Source organism: Sturnus vulgaris, chromosome 1 (genome assembly GCF_052056855.1).
Source record: "Sturnus vulgaris isolate bStuVul1 chromosome 1, bStuVul1.hap1, whole genome shotgun sequence".
In the NCBI taxonomy this organism is placed as follows: domain Eukaryota; kingdom Metazoa; phylum Chordata; class Aves; order Passeriformes; family Sturnidae; genus Sturnus; species Sturnus vulgaris.
Genome location: NC_142243.1, coordinates 117,445,417 through 117,469,069, shown reverse-complemented (window position 1 = coordinate 117,469,069; position 23,653 = coordinate 117,445,417). Strand labels below are relative to the sequence as shown.

Genomic DNA, 23,653 nt, shown 5'->3' with positions numbered 1-23,653 from the left:
TATCAAAGTAAACATTGATGTGAGGAGTAGATAAAAAATTAGAGGGGAAATAAAGTAACTCTCACCTTTGAGCATTTTATAAAACATAGTGCTAGTGTTATGTTCAGTTGACTCTGAGTTTAGAGAGACACTCCTAATTTTAATATGACGTTCCTAATTTTAGGAACCACAACTAGGAATCTCCTAGTGGATATGATTCCGGTGTTCTGTTTAGTTGAACTGGTGTTTACTGCTTCTGGTGCTGTAATACAGCAGTGGTGTAGCTACCTCCACAGCCCATAGCTCTGCAGAGACCTGGATTCGATGCTGACATTGTTTGTGCAACAGGGTACAAGGAGACTCCTTGCCATTACGTCATAGAGACAAGTGCCATATGAAAAGTTTTCATTTTACATTTTCCAACAGCAAAAATGAAATAATGGAATGGTTGCATCAAGTAAATTACACCGCTATTAAATTACTGTAGGTTCTTACTGGAGTGTACAAGGATAATCTTATTTCACTTTCTGTATTTGTGTCCAATTTTCGTTACATGCTTTTTCTTACCCACTGACATTACCTAATAACAGAGCTCAGGAAGAGCTTTCTCTTCTCTAAAGATGCTTGATGAGGCAGGCTGGTACGGGAAGGCTCTGTACGGAAGCACCCGCCTGTTGCTGCTTATCTCTCTAACTTGGCAGGGGAGCCCCGGGCTCCGAGAACAGGCGCCCCGCGGGACCCCCTTCACGGTGGGGCGGGGGCACGGATGCTGCCTCATCCTCGGCCGCACTCGTGAGACGAGGCAGAAGGATCCCTGAGCGGGTGGCGGGGGCTGAGCCGAGGTGTTACCTGCGCTGGGGCCAGGGAGGTGGCGCGGCCCGGGGTGCGATCCCGCCCTAGGGAGGGATCCTGACCCCGCTCCCGGAGCCGAGGTCAGCCGGGTGCTACCCGGGTCCTGCGCTGGGAGGGACGGGGCGATTAGAGCGCTAGCGCCGGGCGCTCCCGGCTTGCAGCTCCCGACCCTCCGGGAGACCGGGGGAAACGCCTATTGCGCCGAGTCCCTGCCGTTCCTCCCGGGGAGGGCGGCCACAGCCGCTGGCCCGCCCCGGCCGTGGGGGCCACCGCTAGCAGCGCCGCCCGTCCCGTCCCGTCCCGTCCCGTCCCGTCCCGTCCCGTCCCGTCCCGTCCCGCCGCAGCCGGGGCAGCTCCCGCTGCGGCACGGGGTTCGCGGCTGCCCGGAGCGCGGGATGCGGTGCCCGGCTGCCGCCGAGCGGAACCGAGCGCTACTTACGGTGTCGGCGGCGGGGCCCGGCCGGGCGTCCTCGCACGCTTCCCCTCCAGTCCCGGCGGGCTGGGCGACCGGGAACGGCGGCTCGCCAGCCCCACGCATGCGCCCGGCCCCCGTGGGCTCGTCTCACGGTGCGGCCGCGAGTGGGTTCGCTCGCCGTAGCTGGAGCCGGAGGCAGCGAGGCCGGCAGCCCGCGCTCCCAGCCCCGGCACGGCCCGACGGGGTGGGCTGGCGCCGGGTCGCCCCTGCCGCGACGAACACCAGGGGCTGCTACGGCTCAGAGCCGGTTTGCAACGGGATTAAACGCAGCAGTGCTTGCACCGCGGCGGCGGACTGGGGAGGGCGCGGGGGGAGCCATGGGACAGGCGCCGCAGGAAGAAATGCCCGAGAGACCGGCGTGAGAGCGTGTGAGTGGCGAGTGTGCGCGCGTATGTGTGTCCGTGTGTGTGTGTGTGTGTGTGTGTGTGTGTGTGCGCTGATGGGAGGGAGTGGGAAGGGCTTGGAGAGGCGGCGGTGCCGCCGTAGGGCTTGGTGCTGGTGCTTCAGTGTTCATAGATGCCTTAGAGGAGAGCCAGGCTTGCCAACCCGGCGCTGGAACATACTCGCATTTTAAGTAACTGCGTGTTAAAATACACGTCTTCCCCTCCCCTAGCCGTCTCCTGCCTTCCAGCGGCGCTGGGCTCGCCGCGCCGGGCTCTCCCGGGCTCGCTCTCCCGTTCCGCGGGGCAGATGTGACACGGCTGCGGCAGCCGCGCAGCGGGGCTCCGTGCAAGGCGTGTGCCGGGGCCGCCCCGCTGGGCGCTCACCCTGCTCCTCAGAGCCGCCCTTAGGAGCATCGCCACGTTTAGAGGATTCTCTCACCGATAATGATCCGCCACCTCTACTCCCCGGGCAGCCGTCTGCCGGGACAAGGGTTAACGGGACGACTGCGGCTTGCTAGTACCTCTGCCGTTCCCGGGCAGACCGACACTGTGTCTTCCCGTGAAAACAAGACTGATTCGGTGCGTGAACGCTCTGCGCGTTCCCGGTTCCCGGAGCTGGGCACCCGGTTGCCGTCGGGGCTGTTCCAGCCCGCGCTGCTCCCGGGTGCGGAGCATCCGCAGGAGCCGCCTTGCTGGAGCCAGCGGACCCGGGGGAGCTGGGGATGGCAAATGGAACCAGCGGGCTTCGCTGCGGCGCCCGGGGGCTTTGCCGCGGAGCTCGCCCTGCGCTCCCGAGACTCCCACGCCGGTGCCGGCTGAAGGCACGTGGGCGGACCGCGGTTTCCCTGGTGCGGGGAGTAGGAGGAGAAGGAAGGGGTGGACGCGGCCCCAGGAGCGGTACTCACGGCGCCGGGAGGCTCGGGGGCAGCGCGGGGCTGCGGCGGCGCGACTCCGTGGCACGCCGGGCATCTCCGGCGCTCCGGGGGGAGGCGGCTGGGCGGCGGCGGGGCCGGGGCGGGGGCCGGCGGAGGCTCAGCCCAGCGGCCCCGCAGCAGGGCGGCGAGCGGGCAGCGGGCGGGCGCCCCGCTCCCGGCCAGCAGCGCCGCCAAGCCCGCGGGACAGAAGCGGGGCTCCGGGGCGTCTCGACGGGGCGCCGAGACGAAGCGCGGGCAAGGCCGGCGGGCAGGGAGCTGCGGCCGCAGGAAGGGGCTGGAGAGCAGAGCTGACAGCGAGGCGAGGGGCCTGGCAGGCCTCGGAGTCTGCGGCGAGCGGGGGAGGTGTGGGAGCGGAGGGACGGGATGGGAAGAGAAAAAGAGAGAGAAAAACAAAGTGAGCATCACCGAGGCGCAGGCGGGGGCCCAGCACACCCAGCAGGGCCCCACAGTGATGGGGGTTGGAGTGGTGGCAGCCGTGAATCCACACCCTGCTGCCCTCGCACCCCCGCTTGTCCCCACGTACACTCTGTCTTCGTGACTTTTCTAATCCGGTCCTTCAGGTGAGGGCTGGAGGACAGATCTTGTACCCAGGCAGTGCCCATTGGGGTTCAGGGCTGGCCATAGTGCCAGAAGAGCACGAGAACGAATTTGGCCACTTACAACCTACACCCAAAGAGCACCCCCAAAGAATCCCCGCCCGGAAAGCCAACCGCCGGCGACGGACGGAGCTGCGGGGGGAGCGAATAGAGCCATTGCCGCCCGGACCTGTCCAGGGTCCTGATCCTGCCCCTCAGCCGCCCGCCTTGGCCGGGTAGCTCGGCCAGCCCGCCCTGATCTGCGAGCGTCAGGGTAGCGTGACCTTGCCCTGCCTCGCTGAGTGCCATTGTCCTGCAGAGAAGGAGCCACCTTGATGGAGCATGGGCTCTGAGCAGGAACAGACAAAAATCACCACTCTACTTCCCTTTTTTACAGCAATGATTTCTACCTGATTGTTTGGGGCTTCACTATTTCATCAAGGTTTAGCCCATCCCAAAACATAGTCCCTATTTCTGGCCTACAACCAGACATCAAAAAGACAGAGAGGAACTGAAGTCTACACAGTGTGAAGAAAGCCCTTCCCCCAGTGACAGTGCTGCCCTAGAAGGCCAAAGGCACTGCACAGCAATGGGAGAACACGGCTGTGGTGCCATTGATGCCAGGGAAGGTGCTCGTTAGAGCTGAAACCAGCGGAGAAAGCTGCCATTCCTACACAGAAGGAGAGCTTGCTGTTGCTTAGCAGCAGAGAGTTTCCCTAGGTCGGTTTGGAGAGATGAACTACGGCAGAAACTGGACAATGTTCCCCGGAGAGCAGAAAAAGCAGAAAGGTTGATTCCCACCCACAACTCCACTCAGTATTCATTCTGCCTGGTGGCAAGAAGCCCTTCTACAAATCTCTGCCCCTTTAATTGTGGCAGAAAGCATAGAATTGATGGTGCGCAGATTTCTGTGCCAAACTACAATTGCCAAGGCCCAGACACAACCTATGGAGATATTATGGGTTTGACAAGTAGGATTAAATGACACTGCTTCACTCCTTGGCAGAGAAAAGGAAACAAAGTCTCTGTAAGTGTACAGGAGTGGTTGCTTATGTGGCTTAAGACCGAGTTCAAAATACCTGTTAACACCACCGGCCTTTGAATTCAGCTAGAAAATGTGACTGCCTAAGACCTCTCTAGGTTATGGTCCCAGGGGGCATCCTAAGTCTTAGCAGGAACGCTTGATCAAGTCCAGGTTTAAAATGCTGTCAGAGTGTAACCCCTTTGGAAGGTATGGGCTTGCTCCCTCATACTTTTCATTCGTCTCAGAAGAGCCATGATCTGTTGTTCCTGCCCAGGGCAGGGGGTTTGCAATGAGATAATCTTTAAGGTCTCTTCCAACCCAAACCATTCTATGGTCCTAGATAACACCTTATTAAAGAAAGCTATATTTTTTTTCCAAAATTCGTGACATATAGTGATGGTGGATAGTATAGTATAAAAACACTGTATTTATGCTCCCTAGCATAAATGGTGTTAGATAAACAAAGCCACCTAAGCTAACTATCTTCCAGTGATTGGGGTTTGTAGGCAACTCTGTCTCGCCCTGTAGGCAGGTACTTCTGCATCACTGCATGGGCACACAACCACATCCTGAAACAGCTGAATGGTGAGGAGGCATAAAGTCTTCACAAAGTTGTTAACATAGTCATCTTCTCTTCCTTTTTATTCCCTGAATGATGGATGCAGGCTGATGTCCAGCTGGATGAGACAGAACTGCATAAACAAAGGCTTGGACTTTGATGAAATGGGGTTTAGAGTTGAGAGAGCTGAGAGACACAGACTGGAACCCTTTCTGTCTCTAAAAGAATGTGAGTATGCATTTCTCATGCATGAAAGAAAATTTCCTCAGTCATCAGAGCAGCTTGCTCTGCATGCATCTCTGTGACCTTACTGTTGGTCCCTTCTACTGCTCTACTTTGTTCAGGTTAATTCAACTTCACTGGGACAGAGGGAAACCAAAATGTCAATCTAGCAAGGCATGGGAGTATATTTGACCTTGTACTTATTTCAGTTTAAAAAAAATAAGTTATGGGAAATTGACGGCTTACGTGTGAGCTGTGTATTTAATATAATTATCCTATATCGTGGCACCTTTTTCTCTGTAATATACAAGGTAAATAATAAAACAGATCTGGTTTCAATATTGATATTATCTACCAGTATACCAGGCATTAGAAAACCTACCTCCACCCTTTACTTGACCTTCCTGAATATTTCACATTAGACTCATAAGCTCTTGATAAACTTCTAGGAGGAAATCTATCCAGCATACAGTAGTTTTATTTTAAATCAGACAGGGATGGCTTTATATGAGGGTAACTTTGCTACTTGATATTGTCCCTGAGGATGTTTCATAGACTCCACCCTCTTTCCTTCTGCAATCTTGTCCAGTTAACACATTTTCCTAATTTTGCCTTTGTGGAAATGAAGAAATCAGTTATTGTTTTTATTTTATTTTATTTTATTTTATTTTATTTTATTTTATTTTATTTTATTTTATTTTATTTTATTTTATTTTATTTTATTTTTTAGCGAAAACTTGTATGTCACCTTATTTTTTCTTTTTAGTTTGTTCTCACTGTTCAGAACAGGTGATAAGAAAGTTAGTGCAGAACATGTATCTGTATTTTAATAACATCGTATTCCAGCATTCTTGCAGTCACAGGTCAATGGGTGACATAATGTACATATCAGCTCTTTTGGGGCCTGTTTGCCTTTAAGGTGTGAGGGCTGATTGCTGGTCTCATACCTGAACTTCTGCTCCCTGCCCAAGGAGAGGCCATACACATTTGTATGGCAGCTTTTGTGTTCTAGTCTATTTCAGTGTTTTTTGCTCCCTTAAATTGTTAAAAAGTGAGCTTCTAGACCATTGAATGGAGCTGATTCATAGTGAATTAGGGAGCAATTCAAACAGAGAGTAAGAAGCCATTTTTTTACGTTTTTCATTGACATTAAAGTGCACTTGTTACAAATCATTTTGAAGACTGATAGGCTTTTCTGGGAAAGGAGATATTTTCAGGAGAATGAGTTTCCAGGAACTTCAGCTGAACTTCAATTTTCTTTATGCATCAGCAGTATTGTAGTATTTGCTTTCCCTTTCCCCTTAATAAAAACTAAAAATGTAAAAAGAAAAATAAAAGACACATTTAAATAACCATATTTTGAAGTGAACATAATACCAGTGATATTATGAGAAGCAGCTTTGCTGAACTTTTAAATATTTGTATTTTTTCAACATCAGCTTCTTACAGACGTAAGCCACTTTTCTTTATATATCTGTCAGTAGTTGGTTTCAAGTAGGAAATATAGGTTCAGTGTTCATGGGAGGAAGAATAAAATGGTATCTTCAAACATATAAGACCAACCATAGAATAGCGTGGTCCCATAGAGCATTAACTAAGTTGTCCTATGTGCAGGGATGCCTGTTAGTATTTAATTTTTCATCAACATTGATAGTGGTGTGTTAATTAATCAGTAGAATTTATTTTGTGAAAGCCAAAGTGTGCAAGTCCCACTGTCGTGTCATTCATGCCCTCATAGGGTGCCTCTTAGTCTGTTGATGGAGGATTAGGTTTCCTCAAGATCTGATGCTAAAACCTGTGATTGCATTACATCAGGGCTTGAAACATTATCAGAATAGTTAGATCTTAGTGCAGGCAGAATTTTTTGCAGCTGGTGTCTCTGCTTAGTGCTTTGACAATTATTTCATCACTGTAAGGTCATTTTCTAGGGTGATGTATTTTCTCAGGGTTGTCCAGTCCCATATGTATGCTCTGACAAAACCCTTAGCTTCAGTATTTATATCAGTCAGTGTCTGCTCTAAAGCTGCATGAAGCCTCCGCTGTCTCCACTCACAACTCTGCTTCTTTTCCACTCCTACATATCACATCTTTATTACTTCTAAGGCAGAGGAAACGTAAAGAGAAATAACATTTGAGATGGAATTCAGTATTAGAGATAAGGACATGTTCTCTAGCAATAGCACTGAATGCTGGATTTCAATGGCAGAGTCAGCTCAGTGATGGTTCTGCTCCCCATTCTGGCCCAGTCCAGCTGATGGGTGCTGGCTCTGGGTTTTATGAGCCCTTGGACCATGCTCTGTGACCCAATTCACATGCTTAAAATCCTTGATGATGCAGAGTTTCTGGCAGATTTACAGACTACACAGGAAGGTGGTGGCTTGGGCAGAGAATGTCTAATTAGGAACTGCAATGTGACACACAAAAAAATGAAATCTTTACTCAAGTGAAAATGGACTAAGGAACTCATTCATTTAACTTGTCATGTTTGGCAAATTGAATCTTCACTATATTCTCTGATCCTCTCACTTAATGTATGACATTAAATAATTAAAAATATAATGCCAACTACATTTTGTTTTAAACCATGAGGTTAGCATATATCTCTAATCCTATCTAATTTTTCCCCCATAAACCTTTGAATTATTTGGAATAATTGAAAATCCTTACAGATCAGGCTTGACTTAAAAAGCAAAATCTCTTCCATCACGACCTTGTTCTGTTAGTGTATGTCCCAGCTACACAATAGACCCTGTAGTAAATTCCTTGTAAAAATGTTGATCAGAAAAAGATTTGTTTCTACATAATAAAATGGTGAGTTTCCAGACAATGGAGGAAGCGGCTCAGGAACGCTCATTGCAAGCTTCCAGAAGGTGTCACTGTGCACCTACAATTTGAATGGGGAACCTCAGCATTCAGGGATTAGTACCAAAGCACTAATCCTCCTTGTGCTATTAGGGCTCCTCTTCTCTGCCCATATGGAAATGAAATGATCGATTAGGGAACTATATCTCTCTTTTTTCATGATAGGAAAAGTAAAAATATCTTCATAGTATCCCTGTCATTCAAGAGGTACCTATGCAACCATGACCTGAAGAAGTATCTCTGATATTCTGGATCACACATAACCTAATTGTTACACAGGATCCTTACCACATGTGCTTGCAAAGTAATTAATCAATTAAAGAAGAAATCAAAATTGCCATGAATGCAATTTTTAGGTCTTATAGAGCAGTTTGTAGTTATGTTCCAGAGCTGATTCAGACAAGAAGATTAACGGGGCAATTTGCAACCAGTGTTCCTGAACAGATCGAAGTTTCAGAACCTTTGAGTAGTTCAAAGTGATTCTGAAAGCCTGGTTGCACAATGTGGCTGCACAGTAACATTCCAGCTTGACAAGATTCCTGAGGAAGACACTGTGATTCTGCCATTAATTTTCATCAGGTGTTGGACCTTATAAAATATGGATCAATCGGAAAATTATGCAGCCATGTTAAAAGCCTGATGGGAGAAAATATAATTCACTTGTAGGACTGGTGATGGAGAACATGAAAGGAGAAATACACTATAATTCCTTTGAAATAGAAGAACAAAAGAATAAAGAGCAGGCAGTGAGAGATTGCTGAAGAGTATGAGGTTAAAGGACATTATGAATTAGAACGTTGCAGGCTGGTGCTGCATGAAAACTCTGTATTTGTCTCATTGCAAACTAGATTGAGCTGGTGACCAGTGTGTTTATCCAGCATCTTAAAAAGACATATGAATGATGATGGGAGGAAAAGGAGCTGATTTGATAAGAGTAATAGTGAGGAGAAGGTGTGAATATATTTTGAAAAGGGGAAAACTTGAGGTGTTATCTATTCCAGTGTACTGATTTATCAGTGGCACCAAACAAATACTCTTTTAAAGAGGTCAGATTATCTCTGTTATGCAAAAGTGAGTATCCCTGTGGAAGTGAGTAGAAAGGCCTGGAGTTTCCTCGAACAATCTCTTACTAATATTTATTTCAGAGATGCCTTATGTGATCTTGCCCCTAGAGGAGTATCTGCCTAGATTAGAGAGATTGTAATTACAGACACCCCAAGTCACTGGCTGAATGTCGTGCTTGCTTTAGGCTTGAAGCAACATAACAAATGGTATCAGCTCCCAGGTCTCCCTTGACACCACAGATACTGAGTTACAAGTTAAAGACAGAGGATCTCAAGTAGACAGAGAAATAAAAAAACAAACAAAAACACTCCAAACAAACAAAAATCCAGCAAACAAGCTGATAAAAACAACAGCAAAAAACCCCAAACAAAAAACCAACTCTGAATTATTGAGCTTTTGGGGGAGTCACTTCATGTGTTCTTGTGAAACCACATTTCTCCTGTTTGATGTAGAGAGAGACTGACCTACTGTTCTGCAGGCTGGGCTTTTCCTCTGGCCACTCCAGGGCTGTCTATCGTGTTTCCCTGCACTGCACTTTGCTTTGGATTCAAGAATTGTCCTAAGAAAGGGAGAACAGCACTCCAGATGGACAGAATTTTGGACATTTCTATTTTTGTTCTCCATCTTTGTGCATCACTGTTTGAATCAACTCACTGAGAAGGCCACACTTGAGGCTTGTTTCCCTCTGTTACACTACTGCTTTGAAAGACCACGTTCTCCTCCTTGGCAGACAAAATGCCTTTTCCAACCTCCTTCCTGCAGTTCATTTAAAACTTACCTCCTGACCAAACACAGAAAAGAAAAAGTGGGACTGAAATTTTCATGTCTGCAATAGCCTAACCTCTTCCTCTGTTCTGTAACACTTCTAACTTATTTCTCCTGATGATTTGGAAACGTTGGTAAGAACCTGTTTAAAGTGTGCCTGTTTAGAACCCAGAGGGATAAATGAGAGAGCACAGTTTTTTTATGAGTCTGAAACAATTTTATAACCAGAGCATGCCACTGTTTTCCAGGTAAATTATTCAATAAGACACTATTCTTGTACTGAAATGAAGTGCATGCATTTATCTGCACAGAGTGTGTATGAACAGAATAAATGTAGTGCAGCGAGAAAAACTTGTCTGTCATCAACATAGCAACCATCTTCAGAATCAAACATTTCAGTGAACATTAGGTTATGCTAGTTGGAAGAAATGTCCTTGGCTTTTAAGGGCTGTGACTCACTTTGTCAGTCTTATGACTGGAAAACTATTCCATGCCAAACCATTCAGAAGATCTGGATGCAAACTGAGAAACGCCGTTTAACCCTTTTATGTAGAGCCCATATTCCAATAGAAATGTTATAGATGTCCCGTGCATTTCCACGCAGAATACTGGGTAATGAAAATCAGTAAATGGAGCAAGAACTTGCAAATGAGAAAACAGGACAAGGGGTCAGAGAGGAGCAACTCAGCAGCTTCTCCAGCACAGTCTGAGCACTTCTGCAAATCTGAGCATGAGTTCCAAGTACCAAAAGGCACAAAAGGTATGAGTGCCAAAGGTCATCTGGGATACTAAACTAGAGCATTAGCAAGGAATCCCTAAAAGGAGATTTTCTTGCCCAAAGACAACTGCCTCAGAAGAATCCACGTGTTTGAACAAATTGGTTTGGTAGCAAAAAGAAAACACGGATTTTACAAAATGCAATGCAAGAAAATTAATATTTTAAAATATTATAATCTGTCTCTCATAATAAATTGTTATACAGTTCAAGAACAAATAATTTATCCTATTCTGGTCTAAGCCTGACCCACTGTTTTTGCTCTGTTTTGCACTGTTTTTGATTATTCTTAAAGGAAACAGTGAACTGAACAGAACAGTGAGAACTGTTTTCTTCTTTATTTAGTCCTAAAGTAAATCACTCAAAATGACACAGGAAAAATCACAGCTACTTCCTGAAATTAAGCTGTGTTCACAACTGGAAGAGAATAAATAACAAAACAAATCTGAGCCTTTCTCCTTTTTCTGTATGAGTTCCTTAGCACAGACCTGACATCTCTAGGCTCCTGTAAATAATTTCGTCTGTCTTGTGAGAGTAATTAAGTGCTTGCTACAGTGATCCAGAAAAAATGATGTGACATTTTGTGAGACAATCAGCTGCTGCTTGGCAGGCATCACTGGGCAGGTCCTGATTTATTTTAGCCTGTTCTTACCTTTAACAGTTGATACGGTATTTTAGATAAGATTTATTTTGAGAATGACACTAAAAGTATAATGCTGAAGGCAATTAGTCTCCTGAGCTGTTTCCAGCCACATAAGGTGGTAGAATAAATATCTGTTAGGTTAAAGATCTCAATATCTAATTTCCTGAATGTTTTGGAATCAGCATTAGTACAAGGCCAAGCCTCCTGAGACATCCAGAGCTGTCAGTAGACAGGCACAGGCTTCTGCAGGCCAGGCTTCACCAGTTCACCTGCTCACAGATCCTTGCCATTTCCCAAGTGTTACCCCTCAACCCATGTTTTGGATAAGTCTGATGGAAAACTAATGTTCTGCCTGTCTCACTTTTAAATTGTAATGCTTGTGAAGAAATATATAATTACTTACATTGTACATAAACAAGGTATTTACATCCCCCATGTGGTCTCTGGGAGAAGAGTGATGGTCTCTTCTTTGCATTTCCTGGCTTGGCATGGCTTTGGCTTTGACCTTCTCAGAAGGATGAACCTAGCTGTCAGCTAGCAACATGGAGCTGGGCTTTGAATGCAATATAACTGTGATAGAATTCTGATCTCTTTTTGCATCTCTTTCTTGACTGGTTGAAGCTGCTTTATGTAAAGATGCAAATAAATGGGAGTAAAAAACTGTCCTGTTATTGCACAGAAGGGGCCAGTAAATGTAGGATTGATTAATTATTAAAAGGCTTCAAATAAACATTTATTTTCCTGCAGAACCTTTGAAATTTTTGTGGAAAGAAATTACTGTGAAAAAGTATGTGTGGAAATCACGATTTTTGTGTCTTTGCACCACCCATGGGAAATGCATCTCGAGTAGCTTGCATTGTATACAAACAGGCAAGGAGAAGGAGTAAAATACTCTTCATGCTCACGGTATATACAGCAAGGAGTAATGAATTTAAACAACAGACAGGGATATTTAGGCTGATCCTAGCAGCAAACGTCAGATGGCACTTTCAAACTCCCACCCAGAACTGCCTTTGATAATCTTAGATCACAGAATGAGTTGGGTTGGAAAAGACCTTAAAAGTCATCTATTTCCAACCTCTCCCACCCTATGAACAGGACACCTCCATCCAGCCTGGCCTTGAACACTTGCAGGGATGGGGCACCCACAGCCTCTCTAGGCAACCTGTTCCAGTGCCTCACCACCCTCACAGTCAAGAATTTATTCTTCATATCTAATCTAAACCTAATCTCTTTCAGTTTCAGGACATTTCCCTTTGTCCTGTCACTCCATGCCCTTGTAAAAAGTCCCTCTCCAGCTTTCTTGTGGGCCTCTTTTAGGTACTGGAAGTCAGCACTAAGATCTCCCTGGAACTCTTTTTTCTCCAGGCAGGACAACCTCACTGCTCTTAGTCTGTATTTATAGGAGAGCTGTTCCAGCTCTCTGATCACCATGACACTGCACCCCACCCCATTCTCCTGGTGTCTTGCAATGGAAGAATTTGCTAATCTGGTACTTCAGGATTCCTCTGGCACTCAGAAATCCCTGAGAAATATGAGCTGAACAAACTCCATATACCAATTAATCTTCCAATTAGAAATAAGGTGTATTGGAAATAAATCAGAGTACAATGGGAATGCTATGGTGGGGTGATCTCTAACACATCATGGCACCGAGGCTGAACTGCAAATCAGAGCAATACCAATGGCATTATGATGGCTGGTGATGCAGAAAGGTACATAATTTTAATTTTAATAATTTTTGTATTTTAGGGAAAGTCATTTAATTTCATCAAGTAGAGGTACATCATGAAGTAAAAGTAAATTCCTTCTGACTCCCAGACACCCAAATTAGATACTTTTTTAAGAAGGCCTCAGTGGTCTTCCAGAGAAATGTTGCTTTTCTTGTGTCCTTTATCTAAATTGTTAATTCTTGCTGGTGAAAGGATATAGTAAATTAATGTATTTGTAAATCTGAAGTTACTCATATCTCAAATTAGTTAATTTAGATTTAGGCTGAGTAGGTTATTTATTAATCAGCATGACATTTTGTTCCATTTAAAGAAGGTCATTGTAAATTAATAAAAACAATCTCTGTAATTCAGGTCAGTCTAGAATTTTTTTGCTGAAAAATTTCCAGAACTAGTGTAAAAGCAGTTTGCCTTTTGGTTTTCATATTCATGAAATTCTTTCTGACAGTAATATCTTAATCAGCCCAGGAATCTGCATTTTGCCCATTTCAAAGGTGCATATGTGAAAAGAAAGCTTTAGGACTATTTCAATAGTAAAATATGTAAATCACTAAATTAGAAAAACACATTTTTGCAAATTACTACAAATTATCTATGAGGACTAGAAAATTTGCACACCATTAATATGCAAGTAATCCACCCCTTAATGTGTAGTACATTATTATTTTGACAACTTTTACAAAAGAATGCCCTCTGATTGCTGTCTATGCAGCTATTATTGGCTCATAGGCAATGCTGAGCAACACAGCCAGCTATTCTCTGAAAAGTGTTTCTGGATGCAAAAAAAAGGAAGAATTTATGAATTAAAAATATTATTATGCCATGTAATTACAGAAGAGCTTTAAAAGAAAGACTCTTTGAAGAGCTCTTTGTTTCACAGAATAGTTGAGATTGGAAGGGGGCCTCTGCATATTGTCTCTTTATGACTCCTGCTCCTCAGGCTTCTCAGATCTGTGCTGAACAGGGTTTGGATTCCTCTGAGGATGGAGACATCAAATCCTCTCTAGGCAACCTATCCCACCACCCCCACAGGAAAAGACCACACTTTTTTCTGTCTGATAGAACAATTCTTGCTTAAGCCGCATTCATCTCACTTTCATGCATGATGCTAAAGATTAAAAGATTGTGTTTTAAAAGGAGTTATATTTAATGGTTTGAGCTGCCTGGAGCAGACTACTATGGACACCTGGAGGAAATGTGGGAAGAAAACCCCAAACCCAACATGAAAGATCTCTACAAGGCTGTGCAGGGGAAGCCAGCAAGTGGTGAAAATGAGTCCCATCCACTGACAAAAGCTGAGCCAGTGCATGTCACTGCATGTGTTTCAAGGCTAGGTCTGCTGAAGGGTGCCTCATTCACTCCACTGCTCCCAGCAGGACCCACAGAGCTGAACCCGCCTCTACTGGCCAACTGTTCCCAGTTTATATACTGGGCACGACACCCTATTGTATGGAATGGCCCTTTGGCCAGTTTGGGTCAGTCCTTCTGGCCCTGCTCCCTCCCAGTTTTTGTGTACCCACTCACTGACAGAACATGGCAAACAGAAAAGTCCTTCACTTAGGGCAAACAGAGCTTAGCAACATCTAAAACTTCACTTTGTTAGTAATGTTAACAATAACATTCTCATACTGAGTCCAAAACATAGCTCTGTAATAGCTACTTGGAAGAAAATTAAGTTTATCCCAGCTGAAACCAAGACAACACTGCAGGTCTCATAAGAGTTGATAGAGTCTGTAAAAATGTGCAGGAGTAGCCCTTTCTTAACTAGTGAAAGCACTTCAGGGACAGGATATACTATTGTTATAAAGGATACATGTCCAGAAAACAAAATTAACCACCAGAGAACATTGCAGAGAGATAACACTCTCCAACTTGTCCTAGAAATAACATTACCTACCTTTAAAACTAAGTGCATGTGATTTTACTTTATTATCTTAATCTATAACTATTTAGCAAAATACCCACCCTTTTTCCTATCAAACTGTATAGTCAAAGAAGTAGTCAGTATGACTAGTTGCTCATAACTTGGTGGTCCTAAATGCAACATAATACTCCTACATGTCTTCCAAAATTCCGTCTCCCTTTGAAATCTTGCTCCTGAATAAAAAAGAGCATCAAACATTTCTCAAATTTTACATCTGCTGTGTAAGAAGAACTATTTTGGCATAGACAAAGAACACTGGCTGAAACTGAAAGTAGTTCAATCTCTAGCCATACAGTTTGCATCCCCTGCCCATTTCAAACATAAGAGATAATATGTGACTGTTAAACTATGTACAAGACCTGTTCAGATGAACAGAAGAAGTGTGTCCTTGATATAAATTACTGCTTGGTTTGTTCTGAACAGTCTCTGACAATCACAAGCTTTCAGACACACAAAGGCTACCGTGACTAAGTATGAAAAATATACTGCACGAAATAAACAAACACTCTTGATACTTGGTGGGGATTATATTGACTGAAAAGGGTGAGTATATTTACTAATATCAGGACTTTTCCTACTCTTATAAAAGATAAAGACAACATCTGACTTCAGAGGGACTGTTAAGAGTAATAGCAATTAAAGACTGACAGCACTCATTAGCTGAGGACACTGGAGTCCTTGGATAAAAGCAGTGCAATTATTCAACTGGCATGTCTTCCTTTGCAGATAACAACTTTTATGATTTTTGACCTTTCTGGAATTATTTGTGAATGGATTCCTATTTTATAAAAAAAAATTATGATTCACAGCAGTTGCCAAATAATTTAGGTGAGCTATGCATGGTCATGAGTGAGTTTCACATTGCAAGCAGTTCATAGAATAATGTTGGACATCTCTAAGCCCAAAGGATTCCTGCAGACCTGTGATCAGCTAGACGAAGGATAAAGGATGCCATACTTTCCTGGGGCTGCTCCTTCCCACAGCATGCTCGTCCCCCACACAGAATTTAAGTGGATGGGACTTGGCAAGTAGAAAAGCCATGCTGGTATAACCAGGTATCACGGTGCCTCAGACTCCAGGTTATTGTTTGAGGAGGATTAATACTTGCTTTCTGCATCTCCTTGGCACATATCTTCTCACTTAACACTATGCTTTTCTCCACTTCTCTGCTTCAAGCCCTGTGGAGGAAAGCAAGCCCTTACAGGTGAGGCAAATGTCAGCAGAAGCTGGAAAGTATTCTGCTTCAATCCCTAGCAAGAACAGGGAGGCTCTCTCACAGAAGGTGAGCTGGAAGCAAAGGGATCCCAAATCTCACCCCCACAACTTGAGCAAGGCGAACTGAATATAGAGACAAATTCAAGAAAGATCCAGATCATAAAACAGTATCACAGGAAGGTGGAAGTCAACTCCTCGGATCAGATTTACGATCAGATCCCACAGCCACCAGGCAAGCACACACTGGCAGGTGACAGCCAAGGTCAAGCCAAGAAGTCAGCCCAGGGTGGGAGGCTCCACTACATGGCTGTCACTTGACTGGAGACCATCACTCCTTCAGGCTCAGCTCAAGGGAACAAGCCCTGAGGGCTAAACTTAAACAGAGCTGCTGGGTCCATGGGGGAGGGTGGAGGCCCCAGCCGAGGCTGATCAGGGCCATGAACACTTATTAATCACTCAGAGCCCTGACACTGCTTTCCTATCCGCGCTTGCCCAGCCACTTGCTGTAGGTGTATTATTCATATAAACCCAAGCAAATCTGGAGACTGTATGCTTAGAAACCACAATTGTGTCATAGAAGTGAAATAGGTTCTATCCGGATGTAATCTGGACATGAACTAAAATGTGGCAGCCCTCTGGGGAACATTCTCACCCTCTTCTGAGGAAAGGACAGCAATGAGCTCTGTGGAACAGGACTTTGGCTAAATTTTGTCCACAGGGAAAAAAGCCCAGCGATATATTTTAAACCTTGCACTATCTTCCTATGCAGTGTAATGTTTCTGGGTGCAAAAAGCTCCTCAGGAGCACACATGAATGTGCTAGTTCTGGGTTAAGATAGTCTTTGTATCTTTGTGTTGACAGTGGTAAAAAGCAGTTCATTCACTTTTGCTTTTTAACACTTCTATAAATCAAGATGCAAACATGCCAGAGAGAAAGGCCTTCTAAGCAATGCAAATGGAGATAGAAACAAACAACTCATTGAGTTAATTTAAATGTCATGAAGAGAATTTAAAAGCCTTTAAGCTCTGCCTACCACTTTTCAAAAACATTTATCTTGTAATTCAGTTTCTCTTTTAAAGAACATCCAAGAATAAATAAACCTAATTCAAGTGCTCTGTTAAAATATTTAGGTTGAAGGGTTTTTTTGTTTTTCTGGTTTGTTCGGTTTTTTAATTGAAAATTTATTTGATATTTTGGCTTTTTTACTCTTTGGCATGTTGAATTAGATGCCAACTTGCCCTCAGAAGTAGTCACATTGAGAAGTATAAAATCTGAAATCTCATCTAAAGTGGAAGGGAATATGGGAATTAATGAGGGCTGGAATCAGTCTGATCAAGGACCCTGTCAGTCACACAAATTACAGGTCTAAGAACATAATCTCTCTATAGCAACCAGTGGCACATATAGAAATGTTTAACCAAAAAACCCTGAACTTCCTATACACTTGAATGTCACTAGGAATTATTAAAAAAAAAAAAAAAGAAAAATTTTAACATGATCTCCTCTATTCTGAAAGTGTAAGTGACGAACTGGTCTTGAAGTTTACAAACTTCAAGTTATTTACCTAAATACTACTAGGAAATCATGTAAACCCTCTGTGCTGTGGTTCCCTATCAGTAAAAGAGAAAGGCATTTCCCTCCCATGCAAGGTAAAGCCTGCAGTTTATTTTAGTTCCCCAGTCTTAGGGCTGTACATACTCTTAGATGGGTAAGTCTAACTTCCTATCACTAACACAATCCTTGTAGACTCATTAGCTACCAGTAACATTGCTTACATTACAAATGTGAAAGGATCATTTGCTGGTATGGTTTATGAAGTTTTGAAGACATGCTCCCCCAGAGAATGTAGCCTCATACCTGAGCTTCCACATCACAGCAATTTCAACTCAGCTGAGCTCAGGAAGTGCTTACAGAGCATCTCCTGAGCAGTCCCTGCAGGCTGTCTCTGCTACCAGGGATGAGAGCCACAACAGTAAAGCTGCAGCATTTAGAAACAAAAGCACTAAACAAAGTAAATGGGACAGAGAGCAAGCAGGAGAAGGGAAGCTGGCAGCATTGCTGTTAAAGGAACTGTGGACAGTAGTCTGGCTCTGAGCCTTCCATGGCATTTATGTCATTCTATAGCTAAATCCTTTGCAGAATAGAGAAATAACAAGTTATCCTTGGTGAGGTTGCTGACTCAGTCCTGTGCACCATGCTCTCAGAGACTCAGCAAGAAACTAGAAATTCAGGCAATATCCCCAAAAGCAATCAGCAAGCTGGAGGGAACAATTCACCTGGAGTGAATTAAAGGATGGCTAAATGAGAAATGACTGGGGACATGAATTATGAAGAACTCAGTATCTGGGTTTCAGAAACTATGACTGTCAATGGTTAACTTCAAGAGCCACTGGGTTTATGACAAAACCCCTCTTGCCTTCAAGAAGGTCAAGAAGTCCCCAGGCTCATGTGCCAAATGGACAGAAAACAGGACAGAATGGCATGAAACTCTGAACAGAATGTACATTGTTCATTATCAGAAACAGTTTTCTGATAGCAGAAAAACAGGCTGAGCTTTTCCTCTCAGCAAAAGCAATGAAAGTAATTTAGAATTTCGGATGAGTGCATTCCTATCATTCAAATGAAATGGCCTCTTAGAAATGGATATAATTTGGCTAAGGAACTGGGATAGAGAGATCAATTCCAGCTTTAACCTGAACCTTTGTAAGGCAGATGTGGAACTGGGAATGGCTTCTTCCCCTGTCTTAGCTTTCACCAACCCTGCCACGAAACTCAGCTGGATGCCTTAGCCCCTCTCTATGCTGCCTTTAAGCCTGAAAAAAGACGACCTTTGTGGTTCCAGGAGTGCAGGACTTTGCTATCACATACTTTTGCTTATCATGCACAATGGTGCACCACTGTCCTGGTTTAGGGACATTTGTCCCAAAGCTTTTGGGGTATCTTTAATAAGATACAGTTTCTTGCATTTGTCTCTCTTGCTGTGCTGCATAGGAGCATGCATAAATAAATAATATCAGTTCACCCCTCAGGCAGCTTTCAGGCTTTTGACAAAATCTAGAAGATATACGACTGTAGCTTTAAATTAAGGAATACTCGACAGGTTCACTAAAGGGTATTTACTGTAACTCCCTAGTAGACTTCAGTATTATACAGTTTGATTTCCTTGCAGTATTATGCAGTTTGATTTCTTTGGCATATCATCTTTTGTCCATTATCAATAAAAAAAATCTGACATAGTATCAGTAAAAACTGCAGAACTCTTCAGTGTCTAAACACCATGAAGCAACATATTTTCCCTCTCCCCTTTAGCAACAGATTAGCTTCACAAAATATGAATAATTTTTGTTAGATGGATGTGTTTATCATACTCTTTGAAAGGAGACACAGTGGGAAGGGAGATCACCACCTCCTTTGTCACTGTGGTTGCAACATGCTGAAGAATGGAGGGCAGGGGATGAGGCTCAGGAAAAAGGAAAACTACATGAATAGTGATGTCTTGATGATAAACAGCCTATGGCTGTTATTCACGACATTAATATTTTCTTTCTCCTCTTTTCCAGATACACCATTTCACCCCCTCGTACAGGATGTTTGGATAACTAATCCTGAAATTTTTTCTTACCTTGAAAATCCACTGCGCAGCTTTAATATCTGCTTCATCTTCATTTTGGAGGTTCTCCTTTGTCTGACAGTTGTCTGCATGGTAGCTATGAGTCCTGAAGTAGAGCACAACTTGCCTCCACATCGAGAAATAAAAAGGCTGTTCCTGAATCAAATTTTACAATGACCTTTCTTGGAAAAGCACCACTTATATTTAATGATGAAACTAAACCAAATCCCAGACATTGGGCTGAATGACAACAACATAAAGAGTGCTTGTCCTTATACTGATGGACAAGTGTCCAGGACTCTTGCAGCTTGCCAGGTCTTCCTGCAGCCTCCACTGGTCTGGAGACAAACAGGATTATCTGTCCTCAGATATCTGCAGTGTCTCATCCCTTCAGCATGTGCCAGCTTAGAGATTAGACTTACAACTTTGTAGGTTTTAGTAAATTGCAAAGGAGAAAGACAGGCACAGAGTGGTTGAACATGTTAGAAAAACTAGCTGCAACAACCATGAGACACTTTTTATCCCCTCAGAGTGAATGTATTCCAATTACAACTTGAAAGAAGAAGGAACTCAGCACACAGTCATACTCTGCAGGCAGTACCAAATAGAGATGTCTGTCTTAGGTCAGTGGTACCTGCCAATCACATGTTTTTCCTCACTGGTTGAACAGATGGCCTGCTGGTAATCCTTGCAGCGCCAGTGAAAACAGCACATGAGCCTCAGCCGTGTCTCAGGATAGAGACACACTAAATATAAGGACTAAGGCTCCAGGTAGATTATTAATAGATTTTTTCTCCCAGCTGTATGGAGGGCTGCCAGGCTTTTGCCAACATTCATTTGCTATTGTTTACATCTTTTTTTCAAGCCGAAAAATATGCCAAACCCAACATTTTTTTTCCACCAAAAGACCAAAGCATTGTAGATACAAGGTAGATATAATATATCTGCCCACACAGCATCTCTTGTGAGAAGAGCTGCCTTGGTCACATTTCTGTCCTCTTTTCAGAGAAATTCAGTAAATGCTGAGGAGAAAAACTAAGAACAATGAGGCTTGACAAGGTAAATTGCACTAGAAGTCACCATACAGTAAACTCTGTTACAGAAAGCTGTAGTATAGCTCCAGTAATAAGTTGACTTTGTCAGAATTGCTGCTGAGACTTAGAAAAACAACTTTTTTTTTTGTTTCTGTCCTTTAGCCAGGCTTACCATCAGCAGCACTGGGCAGCTCAGCATTTCCCTTTTTCTCCAAAAAGCTAGTGTTCTGACTTTATCTTTTTCTGAGAGGATGAAGTTAGAGGACCTATTGCTTTTTCTTTTTTCTTATTTAACCCTGTGAGCTTCATTTCATCTGGAACTGCAGCAATTTCTGAGAGAAGAGCACTCCTTCTATATTTCCAGGTGTGGACCCTCTTGTACAGACAAAAGCTCTTGGCACAAAGCAACAGAGACTGATGGTGAAAGGAGGAGATGCTGTAGACTCAAAGAGTGGCTGGAGACTGTTCAGCTTTCAATAGAGAAGGGAATGTACACGAGACAGAGACACATGTCTCTATTCCCACTACTATTTTAACCCCAGATGCATTATTTCTCAAGGCTACAAACAGTAGTGCATTGGCCTTTCTGTTCTTGTTTTTGCATAGCACTTCACTTCCAATTTTCTGGCATTACAGCAATGTTCCATTATACTAGGGGGAAAAATAGAAGATGTATTTATTACAATAAATGTTAGTTTATATTTCTTTCAAAAAAGACCACTCCTATTGCAGAAAAGTTATGTGTGGTTCCTTCAGTGAACTTGTAAAACCTCATTTCAAAGAGGAGGTGGAGCAATCAGAAGGTTGCCTGTTATAACATATGCGCAACTGTGGCATATTAGCTTTACGAGATCATTAAGGCCAGAGATCTGATTAATTAAAAAGAAAAATAATCCAAGTGATCTATGATGTATCAAATGATCTATATCCTAGAAGTCAGATAAGTCTATATTGGCTGCAGGAAGCAGGTGTTTCTTGTTAAAAAGGATACTCACAAAATAATGTTTTTCTACCATGACATACACAACAAAATGAAGATAAAATAAAAGCAGAAAACAAAGACAGATGAAGCAGTAAAATCCAGCTCACAATGGGCCAATCTTGCTATAATTCCTGAGGACAAACATCTAATGAAGTACTCCACATCTTCTCATATTGAAAAATCACTTCTGTTTCTATGCAAGGAAGCCTTTTCAACGAGGCCTCTTCACCCTTCCACAATTAGAGAGGAGAGAAAATAAAACTACTTTAACATTTTGTGAATTAGAGAAGTGTGCTCACTTTTCTAACCTTCTAAGCATGTTTTGCGTGGAGAAACTTTCCAAGCATTTTTTTCTACACGTTAAATACTTGTGCAGACATGCAGGAGCAGGTGATGTACAGAATGGTGAAAGGTTAAATGGCAGGTGTGCAAAACACTTTTGTAATTTGAAAAATATGTGTTAGACAATGATACGTTGTTCTTATTACAAGAAAGAAAGGAGAACAGAAAAACACTCTCACAATCCAGCTGTCTGTAGCTTTAGTCTGAAGATGACTCATCTGCATTAGTTTTCTAGTATTAAACTATTGAGCATTCTTATTCTTTGTGATCCAGCAAATTGATGACTTTTATTCCTGCATGCTGACGTGCTTTTCACTTTTCACTCTGTTTCACACATCAATAAAGTCATCTAAACATAGCAACTTCAAATGAAACTGCATTGCCAGAAGTTAATGGACAAGCACTGATGTGACCAAAAATAGCTAAATGAGAATTGTTTTGCACATGTAACTCCTAAAGGATAGATCCTTGCCACAAAGATAGGCACACAGCACCTTTACAGTCAACTAATACAAATAAGGCACCATGGGATGCTCCAAGCTGATGATGCAGGATGGGTTTGTACTGGTTGCTGAGAATTGCCTTTTGCTGTCATAGTGGTGACAGACATACAAGAGAGGCTCCTCTAATAACTGTACAATTCCTTCCTTCCTTCCTCAAAACTTTCCCTTGCAATGAAATGAAGTTCCTTCACACAGAGAGTGTCTCAGTGAGTGGGACTCACACTGGTGAAAATTTTCAGATATGCCCAAGTGTTTGAGGATGGGGGATATGCGAATCTTGGTAGCTTACTCACCACCCTCTGACAAGGTGGCTCAAAATTCCACCGTGAGCTTCCTAAAGGAGTAACACTGTCACCAGCAAAGTGTCCACTACACTATTCACCTCCTTTCTCAAGCATTTCTGGGTGTGTTGAAGAGAACAGACTTCAACCAGATGCTTTTTGCACTCTGCTGAAGACCCTTCTGTACTATGAAAGCTGCTAATTTCTTCCTACCTTCTACTGTATGTATCTCATTCAAGAGTTGCGAATCAATGCCCAGACTTTCCCTCTTAAGCCAGGAGAGTTGTTCGATGGAGTACCACACTTTACACACCTTGTCTGTACATATGAAGAACCCTGCAGAGGTGTGAGACATGACTGTCCCTTACAGACCTATAGTAACCTTGTGTTAATGTTTTGCCTTTATTCCATTGCATGGCATAGAAGCATATGTAAATTAAACATATCTGTATACAGGTATATTCAGGAACCATATATTGTTTGCAATCTTTAACATGGCACATTGGGTTCATTACTTTGATTCCTCTGCTAGAGATTATTACCTTGCCTGGCACAGATGTCATGCTTACTCATAATTAAATACCCCCGGAATCTGGGTTAGGAAAAAAAAAAAAAAGTAATCACTATTACAATTATTTCTCCCCTCTTTGTATTTCTGCTAATTCAGTAGATGCATACTTTCAACCATTATGCCTCACTCCAAGGTTACAGAAAAGTTACAGGGAAATATTTTTTACTGTAGCTTCTCAACAGCCTGAGAAATGAATAGTAAAGCCAGAGTCTGAAATTTATGATGAAGTCAGCATGCCAAATCACACTTTTAAAAACTTATTTTCTACAGACAAACGACTATGTTGCTGTAGTATCAAAATTTTGATTGCAAATAGCAATCCTCCTCCTTTTAACCAGACTCCAGGC

At 43.4% G+C, this 23,653-nt stretch overlaps 2 protein-coding genes across 10 annotated transcripts in view; one reads left to right on the top strand and one right to left on the bottom strand.

Moving 5' to 3' along the window:
• RGS20 (regulator of G protein signaling 20) overlaps positions 1-19,743 on the bottom strand; it is a 34,519-nt gene extending 14,776 nt beyond the window's left edge. Inside the window, exons 1-2 of one of the 2 annotated variants that reach the window (XM_014881631.2) lie at positions 19,606-19,743; positions 2,595-2,948 (exon numbers count right to left, since the gene is read on the bottom strand). In XM_014881631.2, the coding sequence (XP_014737117.2) occupies positions 2,595-2,948; positions 19,606-19,728 (477 nt within the window). In that variant the 5' untranslated portion in view covers positions 19,729-19,743. Of the gene's footprint in view, positions 1-1,270; positions 1,767-2,594; positions 2,949-19,605 lie in introns of those variants that run through there. The other variant, XM_088174998.1, reaches the window with a different exon arrangement.
• LOC148225444 (uncharacterized) lies at positions 1,409-22,320 on the top strand. 8 transcript variants are annotated; one of them, XR_015807355.1, is made up of 3 exons: positions 1,409-1,674; positions 4,889-5,010; positions 9,384-11,863. XR_015807355.1 is itself a non-coding variant. In XM_088175034.1 (3 exons), exon 1 carries the CDS (start codon positions 2,134-2,136, stop codon positions 2,506-2,508), a length of 375 nt encoding a protein of 124 aa, XP_088031160.1. In that variant the 5' UTR covers positions 2,055-2,133; the 3' UTR covers positions 2,509-2,586; positions 4,889-5,010; positions 9,384-11,863. The 8 variants fall into 8 exon arrangements, 2 of the variants coding, with proteins under 2 accessions (XP_088031160.1, XP_088031163.1); XR_015807350.1 differs by lacking the exon at positions 9,384-11,863 and adding an exon at positions 19,544-22,320 and having other exon boundaries at positions 1,513-1,553; XR_015807347.1 differs by lacking the exon at positions 9,384-11,863 and adding an exon at positions 19,544-22,320 and having other exon boundaries at positions 1,581-1,674.
• Positions 22,321-23,653: the final 1,333 nt, after the last annotated feature.